Here is a 21667-nt window from a genome sequence, read left to right as displayed (position 1 = left end):
AAAAGTAAAAATTGTATTGCTGATTTGTGCTTGGATGCAAATGAAGAGTACAGGAGGTCATTGTTTTGTTTTAAATCAAACTTTAATTAAACCATCTTATAAGACAAAACTGTTTTGCATTAATCTAAAAAATAAATGTCAAAATCAGATACTCTTTTCCCCTCAAACGGGAGTAACAAAACTAATCGATACTTGTAAAAGTCAAAAATATATAGAAGAAAGACTCTTTGCTACATATTAGAGGGAGGGGTGAAGACCATGAGGTCACTTGGACAAACAGACTGGCGTATCCGGTCCTTCAGGTCTGGGGTGAAAAGAAGCAGGCCAGACTCAGCTGCCGGACTCTGGACCTAAAGAATACACAAAGAAGGTTCAGAAATAATATTTTGCACTGATAAGGCAGCAATGAACAAATCAAAGTATTGTAAACCATTCAAAGTCAATATTTGGTGGTGTGGGAATTAAAAATAGAAAAAACTTTAACCTGTGGTGACTGAAGAGTTAACAGTGAAGGCACCGCTGGCAGTGCTGTGGTAACAGTGAGAAAGTGAGGGAAACGGTGAGAAATGATAGTAAACATCAACCTGCACCAGAAGAGTCACAGCATTTTCATTTAAAGTTGCAGATTTGAGTTCTAATATATGAAGTGAATGGATTAAGACTTTTCTTTAAAAGCTTTTTATTTCTCTTTAAAACTACTACACACACACACACACACACACACACACACACACACACACACACACACACACACACACACACACACACACACACACACACACACACACACACACACACACACACACACACACACACACACACACACACACACACACACACACACACACACACACACACACACACACACTTCAGTAAATGTCTACTGCAGCTTTAATGTACACAAGTGTAAAAAGGTAATAAACCCAGAGTGTTTGCATGCAATGTAACTATGGGCAGAATCATACCTGGTTCTTGTTGAGTGAGCAGATCCTCAGATTGACCTCTGGGACTCTCCATCTCAATATCCACCGCCATGGGTGACAATGTCTCTCTGGCAACGGTCTCCCTTGGTGACAGGCTGCATCTCTGTGACGGCAGAAGGTAACGCTCAAAGTCCAACCCGGGAATTTCCTGAGGTATAAGAGAAAAATGTGTTTATTTTACAGCTGTTTGGATCACACCTTGAGTTTCAATGACACATTTATGAAGCTGAGATTTTTCAGTCCAAAGAAAAATTGTAGCGAAGACAGAATAATTGTTTACCTCGACTACTGAGGTGTCTGGTGTGCAACACACTGACTCTTGGGCCTCCATGTGTCCCTGCCCAGCAGGAGGAGGGGAGGGGATGGGACTCGCACAGGGTGACAGCGTGAAACTCAGAGATGATGAGGGCTCAGGGGCCTGGGAGACAGGAGGGGGCATTTTGCAGGGAGATGGGGAGAGTCTCGGAGAGACTGGGAGGACATCGTCCACATCTTCATCAGGCTCCTCGACTGCAGAAATGGATGGAAGTGAATGTATAGGTAGGTCTGTGCTTGGTTCAGGAACAGAGGCAGGTTTTTCCTGTGTGGGGACTGTCTCGGCCTGTTGTGCAGGGCTTCCCTCGGACTGGGTGTCGTCTGGAAGCACTATCTTGACAGGTGAGAAACAAAGAGAGACATTCACAGTGTCCTTTCTCCCCTGGGATGACTGAGGAGTGCCATGCCGAGACTTTGGTGTTTGATCGAGGGTAAGGCGCATGAGGGCAGGAGTGAGGATGGGCTGGGTGGGAGAGGCAACGGTCTGAGTGGGGGTCTGTGCCAATGCATGGGATCGCCGGGTGGCTCTTCGAGGTGTGAGGTACTTGGAACAGGGAGACGCCTGAGATTGCACAGCAGCACTCAGACGGCTTGATCTCCTCACTGAAGCTGCAGAGACAAACATATGTAAGACATGCTTTCAAATCTTACAGCTCAGTCAGTAAAAGGACATCACCTGTCAGCCGTGCATTCACTTCTATCTCACCTTGTTTGGCTGGACTCTCCACCTGGAAGAAGCCCCCGTCAAAGACCACGGTGTCTGGTATTTGGGACTCTGCCTGGGGTTGTGGATCATGACAGTTCGGGCCGTCTTTGTCTTCCTCACTTTTACCAGCATCCGTTGCTGCTTTCTCTGCCTCGGCTGCCTGCTGTCTGGCTTTCATGGCTGCTTTCACGGCAGCCAGGCGAGACTTGGATGCTGCTTTGGTTCCTGTCGGCTTGGCGGTTACAGTTGATGGTTTCTGTCAAGACAACAAGACAGACGAGTTGTTGTTCTTCGCATCATTTGCCTCTTAAGTTCTTTATCAGTGCTCCTGAAACAGATTACCAAAAAATATGATCACAAAAAGTATTCACCTTCAGGGCTTTCCTCTGTCGTGGTTGGGGCTTGTGCTCCTCCACCCAGTCTCGGCCCTCTGCTTCTTTCAGGGCGTCAAACTTCTTTTTCACGTCCTCTACCTGGAAAGCACAACGTGTACGGTTGTCGTTTTTACGTCTTTGCGAATTAAGTGACTGAAACAACGAGTTGATCCTCTCCCATGGAGCACTCGCCTGGTAATAAACCATGTCCCAGAATCCCTGCAGATCAGTGCAGGTGGTGATCTTCTCTCCTCGGCCCAGCTCACAGTCGTCCACCAGACCACTGAACTGGTTGAAACGCTGCTTCATCAGCAGCCTCGCCTGGCCGACTGCTGTACGCATACGGTCTCTCACTAAACGGACGTGAGCAAGAAAAAAAAACACAGAACAGTTGTTCAGTTTGGGAGCGCTGGCACCAAACTGAGTGGAGTCAAATAGTCACTGGATGTCACTCTGTCCTTGTTAGAGAGGAAACACTCACTCTCTTCTGGGATGGACTCATCCTCCACTTTGGACTCCCAGTGGAAAGACAGAGTCGTGAGTTGGTCTGTCTCACTTGATATTTCTGATCTGAATGACAAAAAAGAAGAAGAAATGTATTAAAAACCAATTTGATTGTAAAACCTGAACACATGACTAGAAAGATTGAGGGAAAAAAAAAAGCCACCTGAAGTATGGTACATCATGGTTTGATTCCATAGGGCTTCCTGTAGGTGGAGGAGCAACTGTGGGAGATGTATGGGGTGGGGAGCCGTGAGGGGACTTGGGGGGAGAGAGTTCGCTTGGTTCAGCCTGAGGATCGTCATTGAAATTGAACAAGGGAACTGGTGGAACATTGAAGCTGGAACTGGGTAGGAAGATTCACACAACATGGCATTTAGATTATTCACTCAAACTTTAATCCTAAAATGTTCCTTTGATGCTTCTATGATCGGGCTTGTATGAAACAATGTCACAGTATTAAAGCTTTCCATTTCTCAAACATCTTTAAAAAAAACGAAGTCACGGACAGACCTTGGCGTAAGGAAGGCGTCTGCTGAGCGAGGAGTGAGAGGCTGGAACTTTAAAGACAACAAGCCAACGGGAGCCTGGAAGACAAAACCCTTTGGAGCAAATGAAGACAAAGGTGGAGCCTCAACGGGGTCCACAGCAGGGACAGAGTCAGACGCCTCTGGGTCCACCACCATTTCTTCCTCCTCTGAACTGGAGGGGTGAAGTATTTCCTGTGGCTCCTTCAGCTCAGGCTCCTAAGCGACATATAAACAGCTTATTATACGATCAACAAGTTACGATTTTAAAAAATGAAGAAGAAAGAAAAGAAATGCTCACCTTGGGGAAAGGAGGCTGGGTGGTGTCGTTGACAGTAGCTATTAAAAAGGAACAATTAACAATTGCTCATGTTCACGTGGAAAAAGCCAAACTGTCTCAAAAGCAGATTGGCTCTGTCAACTTAAAATGATACCTTTGCAGTTTCTTTCTTTGCCAGAGGGTGGCCCCACAGAGTCAGCAATGGCTCTGCTCCTTGTGGTTCTTGCAACTGAATGTGGAGAGACATTTAACAATGTTAAGAGTGTTTTTCTAGAACAATACCACTTTTACACAGCGCGCCAGCATAGCCACACATGCAGGATATGAATCCAGATATCTCTACAAATCATGGGGCCAAAGTTTATGTTGATCACATAATGATTCCCAATCACATGTCACTAAGAAGTCAGAAAAGGACATCATGCATAGTTCAAAAATGCATTGCTCCAAGCTTCTCTAAATCCTTCAGGAACTCTTGTAACCAATGACATTTGAGACAACCTACAGCTTATTTAGATTAACCAATCATTCGTCACCATATGGTATGAATTATGTCACGATGATGGCATTATTGCAGAACAAAAAAGTGAGTGTTGCCTGATTAGGGTATATATATCACAGAGTATGCATCGCCCCTCTGATGTTTGTCCATTCTCTTTTTGCTTTGATGATCATACTTCCTATGGTCTTCCAGTTTCTATGGGGGGAAAAATAAAAATGCTTGAACTCTGGGCTTGACTCAGTCTATACCTGCAGCCTTGTCCTTTGGTTTGTCTTTCACCGCAGGAACTGTTGTAACAGGAGGCCTGTTGGCTGATCTGGTCGACAGAGTTCGTACTGTAGGCTCCACTACAGCAGGATGGCATGACACAGAGACACAGATTGAGTTGCCAATAAAGAAACACATTAGGGTGAAACCAACACAATAGGGTGAAACCAACACGATAGTTAGTCCCAAGGTCAAGTTATGCGCCGCGATTTTTCTCATGAGTTACCGGCACAAACTTTGGTCTTGGTTGAGATTGTTGCTGGTGCAGGCTTGACAGGAGCTACTCGGGTCCTGAGAGATCTTTCCACAGCAGGTTGAGCTAAAGGAAGAGAAAGTGTTATACGTGTGTTCCATCAATATGGCAGGCAGCCATGGAAAGCTCCCTGGTCCATTCTAATAGGTTTTAATGTAAAAGAGGCAGAGAGAACTTCAGACAGGATTGGCCCAGGGGAGTGTGTGCATACATGCACATAGTTATATGTTCATAGGTAAATTCAACTGTATAGGGTAAAATGTGCTGTTGTAACATACGGGACTTTGACTTAATTATTCAATTATAGTCATTTAGGTTTTGTGCCTATGACAAGGGAGGGGATTGGTGGGGGGCTAAGGAGAGGAGGTATAGATTGCTGTTTAAAAAAGTCAAACGAGAATCGGTAACACTATAACCCTGTTCCACTATATGTGCTATGACTATTTTACATTTTGGTGATACAAACACACACACACACTGTAGCTACATACCCTCAGCCAACATAAATATGTGTTTAGTTCATTAACTGTCTGTTTACTTTTCAAATAGCCCAAATTCTACATTCAACGATTTCATGCAGCCACCAGGGTTGTTGAACTTAAGTCCCTGCCTCAGGCTGCAGTAGAAGTTATGTGTCAATTAAAATCAAAAGGATCATTCCAATTTATATACCTTTCTTTGCCACAGTATTTGGGTCTTGTTTCTTCAGAGGCTGTAGAGATTAGGCAAAAAGAAAAATGACGCGACAAAGTGCACGCAGCGTTTCATTTAATGAAAGTTAATATCAGAAAGATGTTCCGAGATTTGGGGGAAATGTAGTACCTGCTGCGGTTGTTTCATTGAACGGGTGACTCTGGTACTCAGGGACAGAGCAGTGTTCACTTTTGTCTGGAAGATTAGCAAAAATAGAATTCCTTCCTCATTACACTGAATCCAGCAACACAAACGTATCCTCTCGATATAACTTATTTGGTCATATCCAGTTAGGACATAATAAAGCAATGGGATAGAGTAATAATTTACATTCACATTAACAGCAAGTCTACTGTTAAGTCCTTGCTCACCTCCTTAGCTCTTTTTGGGGCAGCCGAGACGACAGTGGCACGGGTATCAGTATGGTGATACAAGCCAACCTTGAATACGCCCTTGCGCTCCTTTTCTCTCTTTTCCTTCTCCTTCTCAAGAGCCTTGCGCTCCTTCCAGCGCTCAAGCTGTTTCAACCTCTCTTCTACTGCCATACCTGAAAAACAGGCAGAGCAGCCTGGTAATGCTAAATGAATGTAATGTAATGTGATCACATCATCCTACAAATGGGTGCTAGACACTGTATCCTATGAAAGCACCGAAAAGACTTTTAAATCATTAAAATGATGGGTTATTGCTGTGGGTGCCTCGTTGTATATGACGAGCGCAGATAATTACATCTGAGGTTGACGGTATAATGAAAAATGAAACTACTTTTTGCGTTGTTCTGGGTTCTCTCCTTGATGGTTGACATGTTGGCCATCGCGATGGAGGCATCCAGGGAAGAGATGTCCATCTCCGGGACCTTGTCCAGCTGCCTGCGAGTGTTCACGGCCCGGTCTCGATTCTCCTTCTGGGACTGAGACCTTCTGCGGGACAGTTTGACCCTCAGCATAGACACGCTGGTGTCCCGCTGGCGCAGGTGAGCAAATCGAGACTCCATGGTATCTGGAATAATCAGGAGCACAAAGACGATGGATTAGAGGTACACTGAATATGATTGTTATTACACACGTGAAGGAAAATGACACAGATCTAATTGTAGTTGTATGTCTTCACAAATATGAGAAACTGCTATCAATGTAGATGTATAAAAAAAGAAAAGTTCAGTGATGTCAAATTTCCTTTTAGTTATCAAATGTTATAACGTCTATTGTAAATAAAGTTGCAAGAAACAAGTTGTTTCCTCTCAAAAACATAATAATGACAAAGGTTTTTACAATATCATAACAACTTTGCTGAATCAAACCATAGTAAACACATATGCAACGAAGTCAACCAAACCTTATCAAAAGGACGAACGAAGAGCTTGAACAGAGACCAGGAAGTGAGCCAACACACACATTCTGTATGTTCCGCTAGCTTAAAGCAGTACTACGAAACCGAAACTGAAGTCGTGTTGAGCGAACGTTAAATTTGTGTATATCACGACCCACGTTTCTACAATTTCACTTTGACCACTGGCAATAATTAATATCTAACTATCGTTGGTGCTGAAGCCGCTGAAAGCCTCATCGGAGCTTGTCCCATTAGCCACCAAACATTGCTAACCCACACAAACTACTGACCATGAGTCACGGACTAACTTAAATGTTCTGCTAGTGACCAAAAGCGAATTTTTAATAACGCATACGCCTTACCTTAATTTTATTTTTTTTAAAACGTACGAATAAAAACGTCTTCTGACCGTCCAGTAAAAACAAAACACCTAAAAAAAACGGACGCTCTGCAGCTCAGCCATAAAACACAACAATCATGCCGGGCGAGTTTTTGAAATTCGTCTTGGCTGACGCTGATTGGCTTGCAAGTCAGACATCTACGGTGAGCTCCGATTGGTTCCTTTTCTTCTTCGTTAGTTTTTTTTTTCTGGCAGTAACAACCCTAGGATTTGATGCTGCTGCTGCTGGTCTGGAGTAGCTGTGACATGTATTTTCTTATTGAGGATACAGTACTTTACTTTATCCTGCCTTAGCCAAAGGGATACCATGTAATGACGGTTATGATGCAATTCAGATCCAAATAAACTTCCTCTAGCCTGTGGAATTGTGAGGTTAATGGTGACATGGTGAGACATTTTATTAATGCTTTGTATTTATAGATTGCTTATCATACATCGTAAGCTTAGGGGTTTCCTCAAAATAATTAAGTTGGGATCCTAAAACACTTAGATTATCCTTTGACACCCCCAGTTCTGTTAGTCTTCAAATGAGTTCATGTGTCTGAAACTCTTCTAATTAAATATTGTGAACACATCATTCCTTAAAAAAAGCATCCAAAGTCTTCCTGATGCAGGGCTACATCCACATGAAAAAAGTTAAATAAATAAAACCACTGTTTTAATGCAACATGAAAGCGAGCCACACATGCCTTATGATTCCTAACATGAAATTTAAAATGTCAGTTTTCTTATAAGCAGACATTTCGGAAAAAAAGACATTTCTTGCACAGAGTAAAATTAATTCTTAATTTATTTAAAGTTAGCATTTTTTTTTTTACAAACAATACTTTTGACATAATGACATCCTATTTTAAAACGGCTGCATCTCTGTTGATCAAAGGACCCTGGAGTTAACGGCTGTGTGCATGTCAGTTTTTTAATTAATTTGAGAGATTGTCACAACGGGGCCAAAAAAAAACCAGAACAGAATTTAAATTCAAAAGAAATCAAAATAAACAGTTAACAAAATCCAACAAGTATGTACAAAGAAAATAAAAGAAAAATAAAGCACATGTACAGTAAAAATCTGGATTTTTACACATAATTACAAAACGAAATTACAATTTTGTAGATTATAACAACCCTATAATCTACAATGGAGGAAAAGCTTTTTATTATATATTTTTTAAATTTTACAATGCAATTATTGCATTACGCTGATACTTCCGTGACACCCTGCAACACCTGACAGTTTGTGTGGTGCAAGATTTTCTCTGCTTCATCAGTCCAAGAAGAATATGTTGTTGAACTGTGTTGCACAAAGCCTCTTAACCTCCTCTGTGGAAGAGAAAAAATCAAAGGGCATTAAGGGTGAAGTGGAGATTAAGCATCAAGGCAGATTGTCTATTGTGGCGGTAAAGACACAGATTTACTCTCTGCCAGGTGGCGGAGACATACCGTTTACTTCGATCAGGTTGGCATTCTTCTGATTCAGGATCACGTAGAGTTCTCTCTGGTCTGACTTCTTGCCAACGACCCAGTAGTCTGTCATTGCTTTTACGATGATTTCTTCATCCTCATCAACCCTGGGAGAGACAGAAAGAACTGAGCACCATCACATGAAAGTCAAAATACACACATTTCTACTGGGAAGGCCAAGAACTAGAAAAACTCTGATGATTACAAAAGCTGCACTTTTACAGATCGTATGTTCTCAGCTGTACCTGGCGAAGTCACAGTTGATGTCTCCCAGGATTTTCATGAGGTCGGGATGGACGGAGGTGAGGCAAACACTGGCAGTCTTCCGCATGTGGATGGTGCTCTTTTCCGCCAGGTTCATGTGGTTGAAGTAGATGAACTTAAACTGGGGCTCCTTCTCCGGCCTGAATGGACCCAAGAAAGACAAAGAACAGATAAAAAATGAATAACGAAAGCACAACAACGACAAAGCATCTCTGGAAGTGGGGTTATGTATTAATAACAGGCAACACAACTGAATTATATTCATGCTGCATCTCATTTATTTACAGTTTCACCAGGCCGAATCAGGACGCAGACCTGAATGTGCCAATGGAGGAATTTGGGACGGCATTATTTATTCAGGGAATTCTTCACTACAGGGATTAAAAAAGGAGCCCATCAAATTGTCCGTGGGCCAGGGAGTCCAGACTTAGATTACAGGCCAGGGTGTATCTGAAGCTGGGAGCAGGCCAGGGTGCCAGCTTTTTTAAAGATACACTGCTTCAGTTTCCCACATGCAGTGCCATGACAATATTCAATTGTATTAGAGTCTCACCTATCACTGCCAGACAGGCAGAGTAAATACAAGCGAACGTCTGCAAACTGGTGACAAACACAATGGATGCAACAACCACCACGGACATAACAGCACTAAACCTTCAACCAGGGCAAAAGTAAATGTTTAATCTGACACATATACAGATAAAACTGTTTAGCAACACTACATTGGCTTTTGGCTTTAAAATTCTAATGATTATTTTTAATGCTCCAGGTTATATTATAGAGACCCTCTGCTTTTACCAACCTTTGCACAGCCTGAGGTTCACAGACAAGAACCTGCTGGCTGGTTCAGTGACACGAGTTGAAACCAAAGCTCTTGAATGACCAACCTAAGCAGCCTGATCTTCATCATCTTATAAATCACTTCCTTAAACCCATCATCATCATTTTGTCTGTTAGTCAATCAGTCATTTTCTTTTCCACGGGCACATTTTAGATCCTTATATTCATGTTTTACTATGTTTCTGACTTGTTGATTCTACTTCTGTATCTTTATTTTTATTATTTGTTTTCAGTGAAGTATTGTGCAACATTGTTTGTTGGGAAGAACTAGGTAGAAAAATAAAATTATTATTATTTACTAAATTAAGTAATGGCTTTCATATATTGTTTCCAATATTCTCTCAGTTGAAATGAGACCAATGTCTAAAATGTTTAACTCTTTTTGATAGTCTCTATATTAGGAGGTGAGACAGAGTTGGATTTTCAACTGACCCCGATATCCTGCGGTTAATGGTAAACTGTTCGCATATATCAGATGCCAGCAGGGTGAGTTGAGGTCCCACCAAGCCGTCCAGTTGTTCACAGAACTCCCTCGTCAGCTCCACAGAAGCTGGACAGAGATGGAGAGCAGAAGGAACACATGGCCAAAAACTATAAAATACCAAAACAGTAGAATTTAATTTTAAGAAATCAACTAGGAAAGGGAAACAAATGCTAAATTCATCATTTAAGTAAATGGGTGAACACTTACCACTGATCATAAAACAAGCTGCAGCGCTCATCGCCTGGAAAAGAGCAGATAAGCGCAGGTTAAACGCAGAGTCAAGGTCACACAGTTTAGAAATTACATTAACGTGATGATAAGCATCATGTGACATACTTCATCATTTTAAAAACTCAGCTGTCTAATCCCCAAAAAATCCATATCGTTTGTTAAGAGCAATGGAATAGTTCAACCTAAATCTACTGTTAATAACCCCCCCCCGTTCACAGATTATAGAGTATCATCCCAAAAAATGAATAACAACTTGCCCCCAATTTTAATACATTAACTCCAGTATGCATATGAATGAGTGAAGAGATTGAGTCCATAGACTGTCACGAAATAGCGGATCACGTTTACTCTACCGTACCTTGTAAACAATCAGATGCAGCTCCTCATAGCCGTCCTGTGTGCTGACAAATATTTTGGGAAATCTGAATTTGGCCTCTGGATCTTTAAGATTGGTAGGTCCTGTCAAAAACCTGGAGAGAAGACAATCGTGCCTGGCTAAGGACATGGGTGTGACAAGTCAAAACTGAAAGACAAATTTGCATTGAGAATGAAAAGCCAAAGGCTAACTAGGATCCCAACAGGCAGTGACACCGATTTAGAAAAATAAAGGAGCATGATGAGCAGTGGAAAGAAAAAAATTAACCCGACTAGAACCACAATGAAGTTCATGTTTTTATTTCAGAGTGACAGGTCTTGCCAAGGACCACTGTGAATGTTGCCCATCATGTTCCCCTCACAATGAACTGTGTGTGTGTGTGTGTGTGTGTGTGTGTATATATATATATATTTATTAAAAACTTTATATTCTGTTTGCTTAGTTCTTTGGTTTACGACCAATACCAACACCATCAACACTTCCCATCGGCCTCGGTTGTGCCTCGTGTTAAGTGCTAATTAGTCAATATTATCATGCTAGCAGACTAAACTATGGTGAATATGGTAAATATTATATCTACGATACATCAGATAGACAGATGAATGTACTTTATTTATCCCAAATTGGGAATCCAGTATTTTAGCAATGTCATGGTGAGCATGCTGAGATTAGAGCATATTCTTCAGGCCTTCAACAAGTCACCTCTATATTCAAGTGTATCATCCAGTTAGAGCTGTGTGTTTCCTGTCCCACGAGAGCTCAGCAGGAAACAGACTTGGACAACTGCAGCAGCCCGACTTCAATGTTAGACATGAACACGTCATCTTACAGACACATTTTTTGAGAGGGGAAATACCTGAGCAAACTTTGTCTGGTTACATATGTACACTGACACTTCAGAGGAAGCGGATTTTCCGGAGGCAGCAGTTACGTATACTCTACCTCTTGCTGCTTGAAGACAAAGTATTAGCAAAGGGAGTGTCCTACCTGTCTAATTTGGTTGACTACAAGAAAAACTAACTGCCACTTGAAACCACATGTAGTTGTCAGTTGTTCACTCTACTGGTGCAACAGCGCACAAACAAACTTTTCAAACCAAAGTCCAATTTTTCTTCTAATTTTGATCCTATCCTGTGAAGACGAAACAGGTACACAAAAACAGGCACGTACCTTCCATAGTGCAACAGATTCCCTGCAACCTCTGGCCTCAGAGGCGAGTCCCTGCCAGCCAACTAACAGGAGAAAAATGAAATAATAAGAAAAGAGGGAGTCACTTTAAGTGTGGAGAAGCTTAGCATTAGTAGCACACACTTATCAATTTTAAACACAGCGAGCTTCGATCCTCAATCCAACACCAACAGTCCTTGCTAGTATTTTTTTTACTTCCATAACTAGTGCAGTGCCCATTTAAAACAGGACTGTTTGGGGCCCCACATTCCAAATTGTCATGTAATCTTAAAAAAAACTTGATTATAGAGTTGAGCATTTGGTGGCGAAAAAGAGTTTGGGTGTGGTCCCTTAACGTTTTTAGGTCTCCTCACCTCTGGTTCAGAGTGTCTGGGGAAAAGTGAGGTGGTCAGGTACTTGTACAGGATCCGCATGTCATCTTGTTCCAGTCCGCTCCTACAGACAAGAAAAAACAACAGAGTTAAACCTTTACACCTTATAGCCTCCACAACACTGCAAAATGCAAAGTCCAAAATTGTGTGACTTAATTTTTCAGCATGCTGTATGCTGTGCTCTGCAGGGGCTGGATGTTAAAACAGAGCCTCCTGATAGTAATTAAAGTTGAGCTCTGGTTGTAAACATGCAACAATGAAGTTGCAAGAGCAGAGCGCACAATGTAGTTACTTCATTTGGACAGTAATTAAACAGATTCCTTTTGTTTGTCTATTGACAGTTTGCTTTAAAAGATCACACTGCACACACTTCATTAGCAATCATGTAATCCTCCTCCCGTGCATACACTGGGCTGGGTGGCTGACAGTGAAATTAAAGGCAAGTGACATGTCAGTGAGATCATAAACGGTGAAGAGGATGACAGGTTACAGTTTAAAGCCACCACTCGTTCCACAACAAGTCATGATGTGTCTGCAGATGCCAATGGTTGGATTTTTGTATATGATTGTAGGAGCCATTCAATCCTATAGACAGTGGATGTCAGGGACAGCGCACACCCAGTTAAGAACACATTTTCAACAAGCACCATGTTTGTACCAGATAAGCTGATCATTATACAGGAAGGCTGTGTATTTGATCAGGCTGAGGCTCTCCTCCACTCTGTTGACAAAGGACTGGATCTTCAGGTAGGTCATCTTATCCAGTGGGAAGAAGCTAATGCCTCCAAACACATCCAGCAGGTCGCAGGACTGCAAGTGGAGAGTCTGCAGATACTGGAAACCCCAGGACGACCGCACACAGACACACACAAAAAAAATTAAAGACACAGGAGAAGGAAAGGACCAAGGGGTTAGTTTACCCATCTACAAGTGCCTACAGGTGAAATGCAACCCGCGGCCTCTCTCTTTCTTACTGTCCTTGAATTACATGGCGGCAAGGGAAGCCTGTGTTAACTTAAGAAGGGTATTCCCTGATCAGGAATACATTTTTTATACTTGTGGGTTTTGCCGAGAGCTGCGGCATTCCAGCGAGGTGACGGTAGCATGAGGGCAAAGAGAGCTAATGCAGGTAGAGAACCATTGAGAGATCAGGCATGACTGCAGTCGGTCAAGCCTGATTGCAACAGTTTTCCCAAGAGGGACAGGAGTATTTATAAAGAAACAAAACAGAACATGTTAGCCAGCCCTTGTGAAACAGTTTTTTTAATAACTGTGTGCATTACAAATTTAAATGAACTATATATATCCACAAAGTAAAAGTGGACAGATGTTTACCCTGTAGAAGAACTTCTCAAGCTTCTGTGTGAGCAGCTCCACTCCACCGGCTTCCATTGCTCTGCCAAACGTGCCATTGAAGAGCTACAGCATGAGGAAAGAAATCACTATTACCAAGATGTATTATTTTTGCATTATGAAGGCCCACAATTGGGAGTTTGAGGTAGGAGTGTCACCATATGGCTTTAAGCAGAGGACAACAACAATATACAGTTGACATATGCAAAAGAACAAAGTCGATAAAAGCACAACAGATAATATTATCTAAAACATACTGGAACTGACCTTGTACATACTGTAGCATTGTCTTACAACTGCACCATACACAGTATCCTATAAAGAAAAGATGGCATGGTAGGTCAAATGTAAAACTGCCAACACGTTGAGAAGATATCAAGACACCTCACAATACTTACAAGAATTTCCTCTTCCTGATATTCTATTGTGGGAGGTTTACCATCTTTGTTTGGTTTCTCAATCATGGGGTTTCGAACCACCTAAGGAACAGATATTAAAGCAGCAGAGACATAAAAGTTCAATTACATTTCAATGGAGGTCAACAAAGTCAACTGTAAAGGCATAGCAACTAATTTACATATAAGCCTTTAAGATACCATGACTATCCAGAAACTGTCCTCGGGCTCGAAGAAAAACTGCCGGTTCTTCTGCGTGTGCAGGGATTTAGCCGGTTTTGTCGGACAGAAGGTTCTGGAAGACAAAAAGACGACTGTGAAAGGCAAAGAGGCGCACCCATACGGAAGACCTGTCAGTTTACGCAGCAAGTCAAACTAAAGTCATGTAATTAAGGTTAAGACCATTTCTAACCTCACAGCAATTCTTGGAAAAATGCCAGAAAGCTAAATAAACACACCCAAATCCATCTTTTTCTGTGAAATATTAGTTTTACTGTCAACTCTGAGATCTGTACCTGGTGAACTGTACAATGGCTTCACAAAGGCCCACATTTCGGATCTTCTCATTCGTCTCCACATCACTGGGGTGGTAAAACAAAATCTTCTTCTCTTCCTGATAAAAGAAAATCTGTACATTAGCAATTACAAATACCCCTTTGAAATATTTTCTTAATACCTACAGAGTAAAAAAAATGAAAAAGAAAAGGCAATTGATTCAGGTGTCAAACATGTGCATAACAAACTCTTCCTCTGGAAGTCCAGCTCACCTCTCCTTCTCGTGGTCCAAATGTAGGGTTGTAAATGAAAAAATTAAGCAGACATGGCGTGAACTGTTTCTCTTGCATTCCTGAAGCCATTCTGGGACTGTGTGAGATTAAAAAGAAGAGAAAGCTGATGAAGTGATATGAAGGCTGAATGATCACCAGATTTTTTCCCCCGGTTACATCGACGCCAGCCTTTCATCATCTCTTACCTGATCATCAGCATTAGTGTAACTTGTGACTGGACCTCCTTTGCTCCACAGACAGTTTGGTTAGCATGCCGTGTGCCTGCAGAATGAAGACAAGCACATCACACAGTTAAGCATGACAAATCTTGAAATACTGATGTGTAACCGATGGGTCACATGGAGGACCACTGCATCCGGTCAAAGCTGGAAACACATAATGCATTCACACGAGGGATACACAGTTCTGACATGCTGCAACAGAATCTGTTCCGACTAACAACATGAAGTGTTTTCATTCATTCATGATGGGCCACTGACTCGACTTTAAATTCCACAACAATCCCGCGGCAGATGTTACATTATGTAACAATTATTCCAACGAATTTAACCCAACAATGTATGGAGATTTTGATCCAGGCAATGGGAGAACGCCGGTATTAATCGGTAGATGTTTGAGGCAGATATCCAGAATTGGCCAAATCAGAATCAGTCGAAAAATTTATAGTGGTGGGAAAAAAACTTGATAGAGTATTAAGATAGTTATAATAAAGTTCGTGGTTAAACTGTAAAACATCAGCCCAAATTACATTTCTTTGTCATAAGGGTTTGATGATGACATCTTAGGAATCATTCCCATTAAAAAAAAAAGATATGTATATATCGGCCAATATATAGGTCAGGTTCTAAGTTGCATCCAGAACTTTTTGTGGAATCAATTCAATCAATACCTCTACATGTACCGTGTTTGCTGTGCCACTGTCCGCCACACAGGCCCAAAGTAGAATATGTTTGGGGTTAATACCAAGTCCTGACTTTTGAATACAACTATATGACTATAAATGCACCGGACAAGCATCAGCAAAGCAAACAATGGTCTCAAATCTCTAAAATCGAAAATATTACACCGAAAATATTACACTTTCTGATCCAAAGATTATCAAAAAATGAGTGTTGTAGGATTCAATCATGCGGTATTGTGCCAAAAAGTGATCGCCCGCCAGAAATTTAATTTGATCCGGGTCAAACTCTCATAACGGGCACATGTACACAACTTTACGTTGGCAGTAATATCAGAGCTATGTCTGTGTGTAACTTTAACGTTTCTTGTAACCAAATAATCACAATTGTGGCTGCAAGTGGGAAATACGATCCTATTGTTTTTCAAGGTTTGTATGCGTTTGTATGGCCAATATTATTACACTGTAATTAACATGATGATATATGGTAATGGGTTGTGTATAAAATAAAGAAATGATTGCAATTATCCTAAACTGCATTGTTTTACCTGCTCTGTCTGTAGATTGTCACCTGTTGAAATACCTTTAAACGGGCCATACAACCCATGAAACACAGTATATTATATATCACCTGCCAAAAAGGACGGAAATCAGTTTCTGGCGGACGATCATTTTTTTGGCATCGAACCGGTTTAACAAACATGGTTGAGTTCAATTTAGCAAACCTGCATCTGCGAGTGTTATGTTACATTATCATGCGACTTGAAACCTGACAGTGAGTCAAAGAGCGCGAGATGACGTCGGTGGAGAGAAAAGCTCAGAGTGTATATTTGACTTCAGTCCAGTACTCGAGTGACTGTCCTTCGATACTTTTCACCTTTCAACCTCCTCGTATCGTGAGCCACTCTCGTTCAGCCAGTGGAGTCAACAACAACAACAACAACAACAACAACAACAACAACAGCCGTTTCGTAAACGATAAGTCGGTGAATTAAACATACAGGGCAACGTCCTCCGGCTCTGCAAGTTCACGAGGACAAATACATTTCACATTCAACAAGCAGCCGACGTGAAGGCAGCCGGGGCAGCTAGCTGCCTCTGCTAGCACTGGGGAGTTGCGTCTGCAACCCAGAGAACCGAAACGAGACAACACGACGGTCACACCCACCTCACACAGAATAGAGCGGGGCAAAATTCACGTGCTCGTGGTCGCGGGCAGCGCAAATCAAAATAAAAAACGAGGAAATGAGATCAATGAGAGGGGACGCCGCATACTTCACATTCTCCACTTCCTGCTTCTGACAGCGCGGTGTCACAAGCGCAACTGTTCGGGCGACAGCAAATTCCGAGTCGAAGAAAAGTTCCTGTTCTCCAGAGGGACCGTGAGGCGGTCTTTGATGACGTCCTCCTGCAGCTCTTCCTTGCACATTAGTGATCGTGACATGACACGATAGTGATTGCTTACTGTCTAGTGAAGCACCCTGTGATTGTGTATTGGAATTCATACTGTGTATATATACTGTACTCTCCCCTTTAACGTAAGATAAGCTATGCAAATATTTTATTTTATGGGCTATGAATAAACGGTTTTGGCACTTAAAGCCATCTGATTGGTCCTGTATTCATTGTGCAGCAACACTTTGAGCCCAAACATCAAAGTGTTGCTGCACAACACTTTGTGCAGCAAAAGTTTGCTGCACTATTTCCGCTCTAACAATCGGAAATAGAGCAGTTGTCTTGTTATATCAGGAAAGAATGAAATATTGCATCATGAATTCCACTTAATACCATTCCTATGACATACGAATGAAAAGAGATAGGTGTAATAAGGCAATGTATGTTTCCACGTGTTTATTCATATCAGATATTGAATGTGCACAGACAGGAAAACATGGACCAACACAGTGGAAAGACAAATTAAAAGTCTATTGTCTTTAAATGGTCCTTTAAAAACAATGAACACACACCAAATTCAGTAGAAAAGAAATCCCTGAATGGAGGTTGGGATCATGTGACTCCAGAGATGGGAGGTGGGGGTTGACTGAAGACTTGAGCTCTCTTTATCTCTTTATCTGCAAAACTCAGGACTGCACCAAAGAACGGAACTCTACAGAAAAAAAGAAAAATAAAGCATGTTGATAAGGCTGGAAATAATCTCCCCTTAATAACAACAATGACCTCATGTAGAATCTATACATGTATCTTTGACACTGGGACCTTTGATTGACCTCTAATTGTTCGAAGAGTGGAAAATGAAGAGACACAGACAAAAAAACTTTAATCTTTTTGGGGGATTGTCCCAATCCTTGATCCTTTTATGTAAGGCAGCTGAGCCCAGATATCGCTCGTAACTGGATGATGGGCAAATCTGGGACAACAAGCATGGAGGTCATGACTTTTAGTTTGAATACATATGGTTCCTGCGCTGATAAACCTAAAGAAACACGGTCAACATCAATCGGATTTCAAGTACTTGCTGTACGAAGTACACATCAAAGAAACATTTTATAATTTTAAGTCTGAGTTCAAGGGTGCTTTTAACCAAACCCCAAGATGAAAATGGTTGGATTATTGCTCTGTTGGCAAAAGTTCTGTAAAGTGCGCACTGAGATAATTTTTCCTTACATCAAGAGTTTTGGAAATACAATCAGAGAAATCAGATACTGACCCTCTACTCCAACTTTGCCATCACTGTCACCATCAGCTGCTGAGATGAAGCTCTTGGTTTCTGCCTCAGTCAGTGTCCGTGCCCCGGGGACGAACCGCTGCAGGAAGTACCTAGACACAAACACACACACACAGATAAAGGTGATATTTATTTCCTGTAATTTTTGAGTTGGGTTTTTACTGACAACTGCAGAGGTGCAGCTCTAGTTAAACAAAGGAGAATTATATAACACAAATAGAACAGTTACTCTTTGCTCAGAGTGGATTATTAGGGGATGGCTGGTGCCAATATGGCAGTATACTCAACTCTGTAGCTCACGACAAGTAATGTGAATTTTATGGAAGTAGATTTTTGGTGAAAATTTGCTATTTGGCTGTTTTCAGTGCACATTTGGTGACTCCGGGTATGAATGAATTACAGCAACAGCCTCATGTATGAAAGTTGTGGAACTTTTCAGGGTTGTGTAACACACTTGAGCTCAGACTCCTCGATGAAGCCGCTTTTGTCATCGTCGAGGATCTGGAAGACATCTTGGACCTCCTTGGGCGTCTTTGAGGACAGGCCACACAGACTGAAGAACTTCTTGTGGCAGAATGAGTCCGGAACTGAAAGGGCATACATTTACACGTAACCATTAAAAAAACAATACAAACAAATGCTACGGAGAAAAAAAAAATAGAACAGAACAGAACAAGAACGTGGTTAAGTTGACCAATGAGGTTCGTCAGGTTGGGAGCTGATGTGGAGATTAAAGCATCACGTGGCTGCTGTCCAGGTGGGAGATTTGCCACCCCTGTTTTTATCTTTTCAAACCAGCAGACAGAGGCCTTTTCAAATTCATATTTTATCACCATTAAAGCTGGAGTACAAGCCTTAGAGAAGATTATACATGTTTCTGTCAGAGCTCTGAGAGTGAATGAAGGCAACATGAGCTCAGGGCCGCTCCATTTATCAACTGAAGATCAGGATTATTGTGCATTTTTATCAAAATTGGTTGTGAATTAAAGTTAGTTAGTTACAGCTTTTGATTTCATGAAAGTACAACCATCATATGTTCAAATTGTTGTAAATCCGCTGAAGAGCAAACTCACCTCAAAAATTACGCATGTGTGTGTGTGTGTGTGTGTGTACTGAGATACTACCTTGACAGTCCATGACAGCCTTTTCAATGGCCTCAGCTGATAGGATGGAGGTGAGCGACATGTTGCTCCTGCAGGGTAAAAGAAAAGCTGAGAGATTATTAACACATACTCCCTCTCTCTCCCTCTCTGTCTCTCTCTCTGTCTCTCTTCCACCAGCTTCAGGCATTTTGATTTGAACTCACTCCATTTTTCCTGTCCTATTCAACTAGATGCATCTAGTTGAATATTATGGACCCAGAAAGACTCCAGTAGTAATTGTTTGTCAAATGCGCTTGAGATCCAAAAAAAGAGAAGGGAATCAGCAAAATCACAAAGTTTGCAGGTGTTTAGGTAAATTGAAAAAGCCAGTGCTTCATGTAGCATATATTCCTTTTTTAAATAATTATAATTAATTATGTTCTGATGTTAGGATCCATCAGATTTTCCCCAGGCAGCCTGTTAATTACTAAGACTTTTTGCAGGCTTCGAGCATTGAATTGGCCTGGTTACAAGGTAATTGGCATTTACCTGTAGGGACTGTTCAGAAAATTATTCGGGATGGGATGAGTGAGTCGGTGTTGATAAGTGGTCTCAAATTTAATCTTATAACAATGCAAGGTTGTTATTTAAAAAAAAATTGGACTCTCCCCAACACACCAATAAAACTGCAAATACATCCTCGGTCAATTCATTTGACCTACAACTATTGAATGAGTCAGCCGGGCAAAGTCTTGTTTAAATGTATGAATTGAATAAATGAAAAAGAAAAACAAAACAAGAATATCAATCAAGATGTTGTCCTGTTAGAGCGGAAATTAAGACAACACCTTTCTGGTCTCCCTGATAGTTTTAGTACTGTCCCTTAATGAAGCCCAAGGAGTTCAAATGTTATCTTGAGTTTCAATGCATTGTGTTTATTTATGTGCGTATCATTTTGTAGGACTAGTTTATAGGAACTAATGTTTGGTGAACTAAAAATAACATCCTATTGTTGATTTTATAGCTCAAGAAAAAACCTCTCATCTTGTCAATAATTGTCAAATAAGTTTTTTCAATTGGTAGTTTTGAGAAGTTTGGTGGCAAAATGCGTCTGTGAGTGGGGTAACAAAGATTGTCAGACAAGGTTAAACGTGTCTAAAACTTGACTAACTGTAACAATGAAAAAAGAAGAAGAAGCAGGCTCTGCAGGCATGCAGCACACCTGTCCAGCACCTTCATGTGTTCTCCCGTGCAGCTGTTGGACTCACCGCTGTTGGCTCGGTAGTGTCCTCTCCGTGCAGGTCCAAAGCAGCAGCAGCGGCAAAAGCAGTTCTCAGGCTTTGTGGTGGCTGATGACAGCTGGCTCAGGCTTATATACACCGGGCTGGATGCGTCGACAGATGCTTGAGTTTCTGACCTGACTGAGGATCTAGTTATTGCCTGCAGGCTGCTGCCTCTTTCTCATGTTCCTCACCTGCACAATTAACCTTTACTGTTTCTATCTGTTTCTATCTGTTTCCTGTCTCTGTCTTCCCTCCCTTTCCCTTCTTCGCCCCCACCCTCTTGCAGGTGCATGTGAGAGCTTATAGACATCTCATATTTAACCCCCCCCCCCCCCCCCCCTTGGTTTTAGTGAGTAATCCCCAAAATTCAGATGACCAGCAGGTCATAAATCATCTTATGACCCACCCGGGATGGTTAAAGACTGATCTTTAGCTCTGGTAGCAAGAATAAGGCTTCAAACCCTCACGGTCAAACTGCTTTTTATTTGCACAAAGCCTGCTTAACAGGTCCAAATACAGCGCTAGTGTACATTTTACTCAAGCAAAGATAAAACATGTGTACAAGTAACAATGGGCAACTACCGTGAGTGACAAATGTTTTCATATCTTTTCTGTTAAGAGGTTGTATGGTGTAATATTACCAGTTCCCCACAGATTGTCTTTGGAGGGAAAGGAAGTTTTTAAAAAATATATACTTTTTGGAAAATATTCTGGATTGTGCACTGAAAGCAGAACTGTCTGCACAAGGTTTCATCACAACACGTACTGAAGACAGCAAGGTATTCTGTTTTTTGAGTTACGCCAATGCGGTTTTCCACATTACAAAAAAAGATTTTATGA

The 21667-nt window shown here is 41.6% G+C and overlaps 3 protein-coding genes across 5 annotated transcripts; all 3 read right to left on the bottom strand.

The window, feature by feature from the left end:
* Window positions 1-63: 63 nt before the first annotated feature.
* Window positions 64-7245, bottom strand: dlgap5 (discs, large (Drosophila) homolog-associated protein 5). 2 transcript variants are annotated; one of them, XM_035613954.2, is made up of 19 exons: window positions 7093-7245; window positions 6167-6400; window positions 5773-5948; window positions 5531-5596; window positions 5381-5420; window positions 4682-4774; window positions 4437-4535; window positions 3841-3915; window positions 3708-3745; window positions 3393-3625; window positions 3046-3225; window positions 2860-2948; window positions 2571-2731; window positions 2376-2477; window positions 2005-2260; window positions 1264-1907; window positions 966-1131; window positions 485-528; window positions 64-350 (listed from the first exon to the last, which is right to left on the bottom strand). In XM_035613954.2, exons 2-19 carry the CDS (start codon window positions 6393-6395, stop codon window positions 231-233), a joined length of 2811 nt encoding a protein of 936 aa, XP_035469847.2. In that variant the 5' UTR covers window positions 6396-6400; window positions 7093-7245; the 3' UTR covers window positions 64-230. The 2 variants fall into 2 exon arrangements, with proteins under 2 accessions (XP_035469847.2, XP_047183655.1); XM_047327699.1 differs by lacking the exon at window positions 7093-7245 and adding an exon at window positions 6737-6889.
* Window positions 7246-7902: 657 nt separating this feature from the next.
* Window positions 7903-17122, bottom strand: ccz1 (CCZ1 homolog, vacuolar protein trafficking and biogenesis associated). 2 transcript variants are annotated; one of them, XM_035613965.2, is made up of 17 exons: window positions 17052-17122; window positions 15064-15139; window positions 14858-14954; window positions 14606-14703; window positions 14292-14385; window positions 14094-14174; window positions 13963-14010; window positions 13678-13761; window positions 13001-13176; window positions 12325-12406; window positions 11954-12015; window positions 10766-10877; window positions 10384-10417; window positions 10125-10242; window positions 8834-8992; window positions 8568-8695; window positions 7903-8447 (listed from the first exon to the last, which is right to left on the bottom strand). In XM_035613965.2, the coding sequence occupies exons 2-17, from the start codon at window positions 15075-15077 to the stop codon at window positions 8392-8394; spliced, it is 1443 nt and encodes a 480-aa protein (XP_035469858.1). In that variant the 5' UTR covers window positions 15078-15139; window positions 17052-17122; the 3' UTR covers window positions 7903-8391. The 2 variants fall into 2 exon arrangements, with proteins under 2 accessions (XP_035469858.1, XP_035469857.1); XM_035613964.2 differs by having other exon boundaries at window positions 16945-17102.
* Window positions 17123-17612: 490 nt separating this feature from the next.
* pvalb9 (parvalbumin 9) lies at window positions 17613-21067 on the bottom strand. The gene is made up of 5 exons (XM_035613874.2): window positions 20813-21067; window positions 19587-19654; window positions 18917-19049; window positions 18445-18554; window positions 17613-17883 (listed from the first exon to the last, which is right to left on the bottom strand). Exons 2-5 carry the CDS (start codon window positions 19645-19647, stop codon window positions 17858-17860), a joined length of 330 nt encoding a protein of 109 aa, XP_035469767.1. The 5' UTR covers window positions 19648-19654; window positions 20813-21067; the 3' UTR covers window positions 17613-17857.
* Window positions 21068-21667: the final 600 nt, after the last annotated feature.

Source organism: Scophthalmus maximus, chromosome 16 (genome assembly GCF_022379125.1).
Source record: "Scophthalmus maximus strain ysfricsl-2021 chromosome 16, ASM2237912v1, whole genome shotgun sequence".
Taxonomy (NCBI): domain Eukaryota; kingdom Metazoa; phylum Chordata; class Actinopteri; order Pleuronectiformes; family Scophthalmidae; genus Scophthalmus; species Scophthalmus maximus.
Note: the sequence above shows the minus strand (reverse complement) of the source record. Positions and strands in the feature narration are given on the sequence as shown.

Bases quoted from the DNA above. Each gene is read 5' to 3' on its own strand.
- dlgap5 (XM_035613954.2), bottom strand. From the start codon at position 6,395: ATGGAGTCTCGATTTGCTCACCTGCGCCAGCGGGACACCAGCGTGTCT. The intron at 5,597-5,772 runs GTGAGCAAGGAC...CTAATCTTCCAG, and splicing joins CCCCAAAAAGAGCTAAGGAG to ACAAAAGTGAACACTGCTCT. The intron at 4,775-5,380 runs GTATATAAATTG...CTCTTCCTTTAG, and splicing joins AAATACTGTGGCAAAGAAAG to CTCAACCTGCTGTGGAAAGA.
- pvalb9 (XM_035613874.2), bottom strand. From the start codon at position 19,647: ATGTCGCTCACCTCCATCCTATCAGCTGAGGCCATTGAAAAGGCTGTC. The intron at 19,050-19,586 runs GTAGTATCTCAG...ATGCCCTTTCAG, and splicing joins GGCTGTCATGGACTGTCAAG to TTCCGGACTCATTCTGCCAC. The intron at 18,555-18,916 runs GTGTGTTACACA...GTTTGTGTCTAG, and splicing joins ATCGAGGAGTCTGAGCTCAA to GTACTTCCTGCAGCGGTTCG.
- ccz1 (XM_035613965.2), bottom strand. The intron at 14,386-14,605 runs GTACAGATCTCA...TTTGTCTTCCAG, and splicing joins GCCATTGTACAGTTCACCAG to AACCTTCTGTCCGACAAAAC. The intron at 12,407-13,000 runs GTACAAACATGG...TCTTGTCTGTAG, and splicing joins TATAATGATCAGCTTATCTG to GAGCGGACTGGAACAAGATG.